Consider the following 12,648-nt stretch of genomic DNA (forward strand, 5'->3'; position numbering starts at 1 on the left):
CTCCTGTCTGTCCCATCACCAGTAGAAGCTGTCAATTGCCCACCCAACTGCCAGAGCATTGGCCAATCAACACCACCCATTGACGCAGCAACCAATCACACACAATAGCTGCTGATAGCCGAGACAGCAACCAAACGTCCACCCTATGCACTACCCATGTATAAGATGACCCCCATTTTTTAGCATGATTTTTAAAGAAAAAAAACCCATAGTCTTATACACAGAAAAGTATGGTAGTTCAACCCTGTGCTGACATAGGAAATTCACTCCAACTGACAGACAGAAACTCACCCAGTGTTTAAATTTGTTGCTACCCTCTGGAGCATCAGAAAAAAATGGCTCCAACATCTGTATGATAGTCATCATATCACATCTGAATAATCTCTTCTATGGTGAAAAGTTGGAGGAGTTGCTCTCCAGACTCCTCACCTTCATTTGGCTTCCTTCTCTGTACACATTCGAGATTGTTGATACCCTTCTAAAACTCCAGACACATTACTGCACATGATATCTGACCAAAGCAGAATAGGAGATTGAAAAGAACTAGCCTGCTTGAAAGACAATAGACTTAAGAAATGATTGCTGTCCTCAAGTCTGGCTCTTAATACTTTTGCCTCGGTCAGTGTTTACTGCTGCCCCATCTCCTTCCCTATCACACAGGCAGATTTTGCTCTTCTTAAGCTCTTGCTGTTTTCATTCTACTTGTTTATGAAATAACCCTTTGGGCAAAAGGAAAAGCAAGCTTTGGACCAATAACTTGATGATACATATTTACAGGGGGAGAAAATATATAAAATACCGTAACCTCAGTAAAAAAGTAGCCTTCTTTCCAAACAGTTGAGATTGTTTTGATCAGACTTTATTTTTTCTTTTAAACAAAAAGAGGTACACAAAGTGGCTTAGAGTTTATTAGCTTGATAATATTTTGGAGGTCAATTTCACAAGTATTTGCAACCAATAGAAGGGCAAACTGTAGAACAAAAGCAACTTTGAATTTCTGGTAATCCTTCTCAATATTTAAATGGCAGTCTCCATCTCTCTTGCTTAAGTTCAAATTCTGTGTTAGGTATCTGATGCAGAGTTTCTTTTTGTTGAAAGAGAAAACATTACCATTATCATTTAAATGATAAGAAGACTGTAGTAAGTATAACAAGTCATTCTGAAAGAGAGATATTGATCCATAGAAACTTTTCCTCTCCTCCTACTGGAGAGGAGTTAATGGAAGGCTTATCAAGAGTTTCCCAGCAAATTAATGAAGAAAATGAAGTGATGCTTAAAAGAAAAAGAAAAAATCTCACTGCAACTGAGCAATACCTTTTGATGTACAGTTTGCCTTGAATTTTATCAAGTGTCAATTAAGGCAAAATGCTATGGTATGTATAGCTTTCCTGAAACGTTAGCTTTGCTTGGGGCAGATCAAATAAATTTGGTTTAATAAGAAAAGTAGTAAAAATCATGTCTATTTCCTTGCATTGATAATTTGGGATTGATGTTAACCCATTTGTCACTGTTCATTCTGTTGCCCTTCTGTAATAGCAGATACTGCTCCCTGGCCCTTATTAACATCACTGATGCATGCCCACTGTCCATCTACAGATTCTTTCCATAAAGTTACCTGTAAAAGATCAGAATAACAGTGTTTAGTTCTTGCCCAGGTTTTAGAATCCACTGCACTTGGCAAAATGAGTTTATTCTGAAAATTTCCCCTTGCCAATAGTTGCCAGTCATTCCATATTTGAGGCAGCACAGTATTCCCACTCCAAACAGATTCAATTAAATTCACACAAGGCAAGCTAATGTTTAAATTTAACTTCTTCCAACATTGCTAAAGTCAATACAACTTAGTGAAAATATGGTTAACTGATGTCTGTTTTTAACTTTTAAAAAAGTTATTAAACTTATAGAAAAAGTAGATCCCCCCCCCACTGCTAGAACCTAGGAAGATATAGGCCTGGTTTAGATATGATGATCTTGGTATAATAAGCCTTATCTTAATAAATCAAGAGCAAACCTTGGGTTTGTGCACTCTCCTCCTCTGTTTCTCACATTGAGGTGCAAGACTTGCAGCCTTTTGTTAATTTAGTTTCCCTATATATCCAAATTGGGAAGCTGGTTTATTCTCTGACTACAAATAAGGATCAGAACTGAAAAAATTGGATCTCATGAGCATAAGAACTAGTTAGATTGATACCTGCATATGGCCATGTGACTGAAAGTATAAGAATAAAATGCTTTACACTCACTTTATTATCTCCTCCAGACACTGCAAGAATATTTGCAGTAATGGACCAGCTAACATGCCAGACTACGTCATTGAACTTGTGTAGCAATTTTGGTGACCATGAATTTCCAGAGGGATCATCACACATCCAGATAAAAACTCTGCCATCCTAGAAAAACAACAAGCAAAGCTGTAAGGACAAGGGCAAGCTCACATTCAGCACTAAATACAGCAAGGCCTCCTTATCAAAGGCATCTTATTTTCAGAACCACTCAGGCAGCATCCCAAAGGCATGTGGCTGCACCATTTAGAAGCCCGTAATTGTTGGCCCATAAAAATACTGTATACCTTTCCAACAAGCAAGTTTACAGACATAGCATATTGACACAGGTCAGAGGTGAGAAACTTGTAGTATAATAATATATAGAGGGTACAATTCCCATCATTCCTGACCGTTGGCCCTACTGGCAGGGGTTGGTGGGAGTTGGTGTCAAACAACATCTGGAGAGCAAAGTTCCCCATCCCTGGATAGGTTTTACCTGGATTATATTGCTTCAAACTTTAAGTGTGCCATTGTACAACTGAACATGGGAGGCTTACTTTTACTATTTTTACTATTACACTGGATGCTCGGGATACGAATGTGTTCTGTGTGGGAGGCACATTTGCAACCCGCAGCGCCGTGTCTGTGCACGTGCGGGTTGCTATTCGGCGCTTCTGCGCATGTGCGACCGCCGAAACCCGGAAGTAACCCGTTCCGGTACTTCCAGGTTTTGGCACGTCCGTAACCTGAAAAAACGCAACCTAAAGCATCTGTAACCCGAGGCATGACTGTATTAAATAAATATCACTGAAAACATGCCAGCTTTCCATATGCAGGGAGATATATATATATATATATATATATATATATATATATATACACACACACACACACACACACACACGGTACATCAAATATGCATCCCCAAATCTGAAGACTATGTGGTACAGCCCAGAAAGGACTGCACCACAGTGAATTTCTGCAAGCTTGAATCAGTTATCTGTTGCGGAGCTACCCAAACTAGCCTGATGGATGTATATGCCTTGTCAGTAGTGTACTGATAAATCAGCAACTGCACTTTTAGATTATGAATTTTATAGATCAGTGAGACATACATCTTTTGCTAGATGAAATAAAGTGAAAGTAAAATATATGATTTTTTTAAAAAGTCAGTTGGATCCAGACTCTTTCCAGTTGGTGTAGGGCCTGAGATCTAGTGGAGACTCCTGGAGGAGGAAGGATTGGGGAAGTGATTTTTGCTGATCTCCCCTTCTTCCTGAAGCCCTCTGCACCATTTCCCACACTACCTCGGGTTGAGAACTTAATTCTTTCTGGAGGTCCGTTGTAAAGCAGAAACTGTTCTTAACCTGAGGTACCACTTTAGCTAATGGGGCCTCCCATTAGCTACGCCGCTGCCACGCGATTTCTGTTTTTATCCTGAGGCAAAGTTCTTAACCTGAGATACTATTTCTGGGTTAGCGGAGTCTGTAACCCGAGGTACCACTGTACTCTGATTTGGGGGAGATACAGGGGAAGGGAAGAATTGGTGAAAACCACCTCTCTCTCTCCCCCAACCCTATCTTCCAAATAACTTTCTATTAGCCAAATCTCACTTATGGAAACTCTGGATCCAACCACAGCTTCTATAAGCAGAGGGTGGCGGTCTCAGGAGCTTTCTTTGCCTATAGTAGCTAAATGTTATGTGAAAAGTAACTGTATATAATTTACTCCATTCAATCTCTACCTGTGAGCAGCTGGCAATAGTACTTGTTGGCAAGCCTATGGAGGGGGCCCAGGCTACATCTCTGACCCAGTCACTGTGAGCTTCAAGTTTTTGTTCTTCTTTCCACTGGCCATCTTCTTCCCTGGCAGGATTCGAGGGAGAAAGGTGCAAATTTAGAAAGAGCAAAACAAAACATATTCTCATCGTATTTCCCATGCAGAAGCTTAGTGTTGTAATACTGGCTGCCAGTTATCTGGGCCCAATTTAAAGTGTTGGTTTTAACCTATAATGCCTTAAACGGCTCAGGACCACAATAACTCAAGGACTGCCTCTCTCCATTTGAACCTGCTCAGACCCTTTTCATGTGCTTCCTTCCATGAGAGGACTGGAGGGTGGCAATATGAAAACAAGCCCCTTTTACAGTGACTCCCTGTTTGTGGAATGCTCTCCCCAGGGAGGTTCGGCTTGCACATTCATTATACACCTTTAGGCACCAGGTAAAAATGTTTTTCTTCAAGCAGGCCTTTGGCTGATTGACATCCCATGTCCTTTTAAATGTATCATGGGATGGGGGGGGTCTTGGTTTGTTTTCGTTCTTATATTTAATTACGTATTTTGTGCTCTTTATATAGTAATTTTATGTTGTGAAATGCCGAGATCTACGGATGACTATATAAATTTAAATTATAACAGTAATAACAATAAAAAAGCTAACCTTCCACAAAACAAGAGCAAAAACCTAAAGTTGGGACAGCCATTCTGTCAAAGCAACACTACAACGCTACAAATAACGAGCTGATCCTATACCCAAGATACATAAAGGAGAATTTCATAAAGCCTTGTTCTGACAACCCACTTCAATGATAACATAAGAGTTTTGCAGGACTTTCTGTTTTAAACAGCAGCTTCCCATGCCCTATTTGAAGCTGCCTGTGAATATGGAGGTAATTTTTTGTAAGTCTCTTCAGAAGACAGCTGCTGTTTGAAACTCCAGATAAAGCCATTTGGGCTCCAAGACATGGAAGTGCAAGCACAGATGCACACATTGGAATGAAAGTGAGCGAGGTTAGAGTCAGAAATAAAGCCTTTTAAGCAATTTTAATACCTTGGAAGGAGTGTGGGTGGGGGGAGGTTGAAAAGAGGAAATACAAAGTAAGGTCTGTCATATAGGAAGACCTTAGGTAAATTTGTCAGGACAACTTACTTCCAAATCTTGATAAGGTTATCACAGCCGCCTGATGCAAAACGCTTAATGTAGTTTGGTTTTTGGCTTGATGGCGGTTCTATAAGGCTTCCTGGTACAACTGCAGGGGCCCAGCTAACAGCATTGCAGCCAATCTATGCAAGAACACAAATTTATGCAGTTTCTTCCTATTTGTAGCCAAAGCAAGCATCCAAATATTTCTTAACACAACTAACATAATGACAGGATACTTGCTGAAGTAGCATACTAAGCATACCATTTATCATGCTATTCTGAATACTTTCACGTTAAACAGAACAGTATAATTATGTCGAGAAATGAAGGCCCTGAGTCAATGCCAACTTTTTCATCTTATTTGTTTGGACGTATGAAATTGCCTTTCACTGCCAGACGATCTAGACAGCTACTGCCTATTGTACTAGCACCAGCATTCTGCTTTTTATTTTATTTTAAAGCAGACATATTTTCCAGTCCTGTTACCAGGATTTTCTTAAGTGGAAACATCAGCAACTGAACTTTGGACTGTCTTCTTCCACGTATGCAGTCTAACCACTGGGGTATGGGCCTTCCCATATGTAAACATATTAACTATGTTTTTGGACATCTGACATTTCATCAAAGTGGCTTGTCGTTTTAACTTCAGTTCAGTACTACAGAGTAGCAAAACTTTCTGCAATAAAATTGTGATTATTATATATTGATTTACATGCAACTTAATGTCAAAACGGGTTTCTATGCAGTTTACAAAGAATAAAATTGTTGCACAGACATTAAAATAAACATCCATATCTGAAATGCACAATAAAAGAATCCCATTAAAATTACTCACTGTATGTGCATTGCTGATTTTTTTCACTTCCCATGTTCCATCACCACTGCAGCTTAGCAGAGAGATGGCCCCATCAGAGCTGCCGCAAGCCAGGATCAATCCAAAGTCTTGTGGTGCCCAACATACGGAATTCACTGCCAGAAAACACAAAAATTGGTTGAATTATTTATAAAGGCTACTTAAAAGTTGAGGGGAATTCATGTGTACCTTGACCTGAATAGATTTGTCAGCAATGACTGAGGCAATCAGAGCAGAAGCCTAGGCTTGTTAAGTGGATTAAAAGTCTGTCACATTATGCTTAAAGCTTTTGTTTTTAAATAGCAACTAAGTTTTAGGAATTTTAGATGGTACCATGGTAGATTTCTCTGTGACTGCACTTAAGACAGTACATAGTTTATTGATCCTAGTAATGCTTTACCAAAATTAGTATAATGTAACATCTGGAAATGGGGTCGATAGCAGACAGTTGCATCGTAATAACAGAAAAACACTACAGATGTGGTGTTTTTTTTTAATGCTGCATTCCAGGACTAAGAGCCTTTCAAACTGGCTCACAATCAGAATGATAACAAAAAGCAATAAAATGCCATTACCATTCCAGTCGGTATGGTTCTGTTACCTAAATAAATTATTTTACTTTCACTGTCTGTGAAGTTCGGTCCTTACTAGAGCATTACACAGAAAAGGACAACGGACGTGCAACAGAAGCTCAGCAGGCTCAAGTAAGGAAGACCAAACAAAGATCTGGGACCAGCATGATTGCATGAAGTCTCTAATCAATGCATGAAAATTATAACTGAAGCAACAAAGTACAGTCGTACCTTGGAAGTCAAACGGAATCCATTCCGGAAGTCCGTTTGACTTCTAAAACGTTTTAAAACCAAAGCGTGGCTTCCGATTGGCTGCAGGAAGCTTCCAAAAGAATGTTTGAAAACCCGAACAGTCACTTCCAGTTTTCGATCGGGAGCCAAAACGTTCGAGAACTAGGCTGTTCGACTTCCAATTTACGACTGTACTCAGCTAGCTAGCAGGAAGAACAGCCAGTACCTGAAGAATCGTGCCCTGTGTATTCATGTGCCTTTTCCCAGGTACCATTCTCCTCCTTCCAGATAATAACCTTCCTGTCATAGGAACAGGAAGCCAGGATGTTTCCATACATGGGATGAGCCCAGGCAACCTGCCAAACAGGGCCTTCGTGTCTACAAAAAGCAGAAGGAATTGAGGCGGGGGGATATTAGTGCACCAAGACTTTATTATCAAGAGCATTTACAAGCCATTCAGTGTCATGGAAATATTTTCAGTTATGGATACATATTACCACTAAAATATCAAAATGATACTTTGTAGTCAGAAATTCAGTATCTTTCCATTTATTTTTATTTTTTAAATTTCAGAGTATGTACTTATTAGTACACCTTTTATAGGGAAATATATGGAATTTTCAGTTACAAAAATAGTCACTGTCTGGGAAACAGGGGCAAGTGATTTGCTGGAAAAATCAGCCAAATTAACAACAAATTCCACAGAATCTTTTTCATCTTTTAAAACCCCTTTCATCTAATTCTTCTAAAATAAATATTTCAGCTCTCTAGTTCCTCAACCAAGGGTAGTACTCATTATGCCCAATGCCTTTTACTACAGCTCTTCTGGTGTTCATTCTTTCACTCTTTCCTCTGCCCCACCACTATACTGATGATTGTATGCTGAAATTTCCCTCACCTTCCTAGAAAATTAGGGATGGGGAACATGAAGCCTGACAGTTGTGTGTAGTCCTTAGATTAATTTTGTACAGTCCTTGGTCTAATTTCATGGGGGCAGATTGTAGGGGAGATTAAAGAGACAGAGCAATGGAGGGGAGGAGAGAAGCCTTTTGCATTTGATCTGACAAGGAGCTCTGGCAAGGAGAGGAAAAATAGAGGGGGGGGGAGGCTGAAATTGGTAGAGTGATGGAAGGAGGGGGAGAAAGTCCCCTGTGGGAGTGATCTGTGTGTGCTGGGCACAGTAGGACAGAGAGGGAGAGGAAAGGGGTGTCAGGAAAGGAGTTTGCGCTGGCATGCAGTCCCAATAGATACTCCCAAAGAAATGCAACCCTTGAAAGAAAAAGGTTTTCCCTCCCTCAGACTGTGGTAATTGAAAATTGCAAAATAAGAGACATCTAAGTAATTCTGAGGCTTATTTTAGCCAATCATAAATGATACACTTTCGAAGAAGTGTTTTGCTAAACAGCTTTGAAGACATTATCAAGCAAACTGAAAATTGTGCATGTAAACAAAGCACATTAAGTTTTTACCACTCTGCTCCCAAAGCCATTAACTGTACCCCAAGCAGAAGCTGAAAATGGGGAATTTGTCATAGGATTATGTTGTCTTTAATTGACTCACCCTCTTAAGTCAGCTATGAGAATTTGCCCTCCATTCCTTACATCAAATATTTTCACTGATCTGTCTGAGGAACAAGTTGCCAACCGCATGCCATAATAATCCATCTGAGCATCATGCTGAGAAGTAATAAAGAAGTTTTCATGATCATCTATAAATTCTGGATTGCTTGTTTAATTAATACAACTGGTTTTAAAATCTCAAAAGCAACAAATCCAAATGTGTAAAATGCTGAATATCACAGTGCAGTACGATGAAAAAGTGTGATCACACAGCATTTTCCTGGAAAACCCAAATGCAGCCAATATCATACCAGACTGAGATAGTGATGACTATCAGGCAAAACGGGGCTAGAGTCTAAAGAAGGCAGAAATTGCCCTGACCACCTCAGCTTCTAGTGGGAATAGGTAAAATTTAAGGATGGAGAGTATAAAGCAGTTTAGAATTATTGGGAAGGTCATGTTAACTTTATGCCACAATATTATCTGCTATTTTGATACAACACGGCTAAGCTGCAATAATATACAGTGGTACCTTGGTTAAGTACTTAATTCATTCCGGAGGTCCGTACTTAACCTGAAACTGTTCTTAACCTGAAACGCCACTTTAGCTAATGGGGCCTCCTGCTGCTGCCGCGCCGCTGGAGCACAATTTCTGTTCTCATCCTGAAGCAAAGTTCTTAACCTGAAGCACTATTTCTGGGTTAGCGGAGTTTGTAGCCTGAAGCGTATGTAACCTGAAGCGTATGTAACCTGAAGTACCAACTGTAGAACAGTACCTGCACCAAATAGTCAACTAAATTAATGGTAGGAGCAGGATTGGAAAGCTACTTACTACTCACTCAGAAAGTATCCATTATTTACCCTGGATAAAGCTTGTAGCAAGATTGCCATTAACAGCTTTTTACACCAGATGTACACAACACTAAGTCCTGACTGACACAAATGGGAATTATGACAGAGCACAGTTGTGGAAGAAATTGTAATGCAGATAATGCCGATGGGCTGTGCCTTCCTCCGTTGCATTTAACCTACTCAGCCATATAGCTCCTACTGCTATAATTTTTTTCTTTTTTAAAAAAGCATTTTCTGCTCATTGTCACAGTTTCCAAAAACCATAACGCATAAAAAGCATTGTATCACCCTCCTCTATATACAACAAAATGCTGGTTCTATTAAAAAGGTCACTGAGCAAGACTTTTCCTAAACATAAAATCCAAAGGGAACTTAGCCACAGCATGCTCAACTCGCTCCCTGGATTCAAGCTTGCTATTTCACTTTGCCCCTACCATTCCCACCACTGCCTCCAAGCTCATCTCACAACTGAAATAGGTGGTCCCTTTAAGACAGTTGCTTAGGACAAATGTTCTGTCATTTACTTCATTCTTTTAAAATAAAGTTAATCATTACGATTTCTTTCTTTTTTGAGGGGACATTTTTTTTTTAAAAAAGCAAATACTTACGATCATGTCCTCATGAGAAGTGTCCACCGTATTAATTACAGACACCTAGTAGGAAAATATACAGCAAGACATTTTAAAATAAATAATAGAGTCCGACCCTAGATTTTCACTCAATGATTAAAACATGCCAACATCTTTTGCTTCACATTTTTATGTAAGGTTTGACTGCATTGTTTAGTGGGTGTCCATAAAGTTGAAATTGATTTAACCCTCAGGTGACTTTGCAGCATCCCCATGTGTACAAAGCTTTCAGTTCTTACAGTGGCCAGTGAAATACCTATACTGTAATATTCCCACAAGGAGGACATGAGCACAATTGAACTTCCACCATGATTCTCTGCAACTAATTCAGAGAAACTGTATCCGATATTAGAGATTAAATAAGCACCATGACTAGTAAAACCTAATAGCTTTACCCACCACATATTTATAGGCACTTCACTCCATTCACCCCAGCACTACCAACTTTATTTATTTTTTTCTTCTTTTTGCAGCAGCCAGGGGGGAGGGGATTAGAGGGGAGGGCTGGATCAGGCCCCACACTTGGGGTAAGTCTTCTGACTTAGATTATTTAAAGGGGAACCAGGCAAAAGCATGGGCAATAGATCCTTTAGCAGCTATTGAATATGGCAGTTAAATGGAACCTCCAGGAAATACGTCTGTTAATGTGGGAGCGGGGGGGTGTGTGTGTGCGCTAAGCACTACTGCCTTCATGTCCTGGCTATGGGCTTCCTGTTAGAGACAAGATACCAGACCCTTTGGAGCTGACCCAGACCTTGGGTAGGCTTTGTTCTTAACAGGCACCTTATGTTTTTAAAGCGGCGCAGCTACTGCGAAAGTAAACACACGCAAACAAGAAAAGCCAATCCTTCACCGACATAAAACCGGGTGTGTGTTTGTGTGTGTCATGCTCACTGACCCCCCTCGTATGGGAAAACAGGGGCATAACAAGTACACGAGGGTGTCCCTGTTAGGTAATATGTGGCCTGCTCAGGAGATGGGGCTCAGCCCAGGAGTGGGCGACGGCTCTTTCCCCCGAGCCAGCCCCCCCAATCAATCAATCAATCAATCAAACATACAGTGGTACCTCAGGTTCAGTACTTAATTCGTTCCGGAGGTCTGTTCTTAACCTGAAACTGTTCTTAACCTGAAGCACCACTTTAGCTAATGGGGCCTCCCGCTGCTGCCACTGCGCCGCCGGAGCACGATTTCTGTTCTCATCCTGAAGCAAAGTTCTTAACCTGAGGTACTATTTCTGGGTTAGCGGAGTCTGTAACCTGAAGCGTATGTAACCCGAGGTACCACTGTAATAATAATAATGATAATTTATTTATACCTTGCCCATCTGGCTGGGTTTCCCCAACCACTCTGGGCGGCTTCCAGCAAAAATATTAAAATACAGTAATTCATCAACTATTAAAAGCTTCCCTAAAACCCATGTGTGGTGGGTAGCGGTGATGAGGACCCTTCGCAGGCTTGACATCCCCTGGGAAAAGGCGTGCGAGGATACCCCGTTACTAGGGGCAACCCCACGTCCAGTACCAGGGAAGCGCGTCCTCCCCACCTCCGCCCAGGGCACCCCCACCCCCTGGGCAAGCCGCGCCGGGGGCTAGGAAGACCGGGCCCGAAGGGCTCAGCGCGGGAAGCGGGGAAGTGGGCGACGGCCCCTCTTTATCCCTCTCGGAGCGCCCCCTCACCATGGTGACGGCCGGGGCGGAGGGGAGTCTCCAGCTGCACCAGCCGCTCTCTCGCTCTCAGCCGCTCACAGACGTGGCAAACCGCCGCCGAGACGCGCGTCCCACGACGAAGGCCTCCCGGCCGGGGAAAAAACGGTCTTCCTGCTGAGCGCTCAAAGGTTCCGCTTGCCGCTCGTTCCGCCCTCCTTTCCCATCGGCTCCTCACGGGCGGAGGCCGCTCTCCCTTGGCGCCGCCCCTGACCCTTGGCAGTCCGTTCTCTCTGTTAATTCAGCCGCTGGCACCTGCGGGCGCTGTGCTCATGGCGGGTCGTTGGGGAGCCCCGAGTTCAAATTCCACCTCAGCCCCCCCCCCCCATGCTGCTTCAGTTGTTCTCGCTCAGCTCCCGTTCCAACTTTTGTAAAATTAAGAATTGTTTCCTCGTGCTCTCACGCAGCCCTTTCCCCCCACAAAGGAAATTATACTGGCATTGTCCCTCTCTCCCGCCCAACTCCCTGCGATTTCCCTACGAGGTAGGGCAAGGGTGACTTACTCGAAGTGAGCACAGTGGCTGAAAACAACATTTGAGCCTCCCACCTATAAATACACTTCCCTGGCTCCCAAGGGCAATCGTGACTTGCCTCATAACTGCTGCTAAGAAGCTAAAAATGGGCTACGCGTTTGTATATTGGAGTGAATGTATGCAAGAGAAGCTGAAATTGCTTTCTTCTTCACAGCAGAAGATGTAGGATACAACCTCTGGGCCTGAATGAACTTATTCAAGAATGAGAAACTGAGGCAAATAGCACTGCAAGAATTCTAGGACTTTTTGGCAATAGAAAAGCTCTCAAATCTCTGGGTCTGGATGGCATCCACTGGAGATTGCTGATCTTTTTGCCAGAAAATACAGTGGTACCTCGGGTTAAGTACTTAATTCGTTCCAGAGGTCCGTTCTTAACCTGAAACTGTTCTTAACCTGAAGCACCACTTTAGCTAATGGGGCCTCCTGCTGCTGCGCTGCCAGAGCCTGATTTCTGTTCTTATCCTGAAGCAAAGTTCTTAACCTGAAGCACTATTTCTGGGTTAGTGGAGTGTGTTAACCTGAAGCGTATGT

General features: G+C 42.0%; 1 protein-coding gene across 1 annotated transcript; it reads right to left on the bottom strand.

The window, feature by feature from the left end:
• Window positions 1–843: 843 nt before the first annotated feature.
• Window positions 844–12,111, bottom strand: SEC13 (SEC13 homolog, nuclear pore and COPII coat complex component). Its single transcript, XM_083602309.1, has 9 exons — window positions 11,558–12,111; window positions 9,861–9,905; window positions 8,402–8,517; window positions 7,068–7,219; window positions 6,021–6,154; window positions 5,192–5,325; window positions 4,009–4,129; window positions 2,244–2,390; window positions 844–1,615 (listed from the first exon to the last, which is right to left on the bottom strand). The coding sequence occupies exons 1-9, from the start codon at window positions 11,558–11,560 to the stop codon at window positions 1,505–1,507; spliced, it is 963 nt and encodes a 320-aa protein (XP_083458435.1). The 5' UTR covers window positions 11,561–12,111; the 3' UTR covers window positions 844–1,504.
• Between the last annotated feature and the right edge of the window lie 537 nt (window positions 12,112–12,648).

The sequence above is a fragment of the Podarcis filfolensis genome, assembly GCF_964270895.1.
Source record: "Podarcis filfolensis genome assembly, chromosome: 2".
NCBI lineage: Eukaryota > Metazoa > Chordata > Lepidosauria > Squamata > Lacertidae > Podarcis > Podarcis filfolensis.

What these genes read in the sequence shown, in the direction of transcription:
- SEC13 (XM_083602309.1), bottom strand. An exon ending in CTCATAGCTGACTTAAGAGG is followed by an intron (nt 7,220 to 8,401) that starts GTGAGTCAATTA and finishes TGCTTTTTGTAG; the next exon opens with ACACGAAGGCCCTGTTTGGC. An exon ending in CACAGGGCACGATTCTTCAG is followed by an intron (nt 6,155 to 7,067) that starts GTACTGGCTGTT and finishes GTTTTCTGGCAG; the next exon opens with TGAATTCCGTATGTTGGGCA.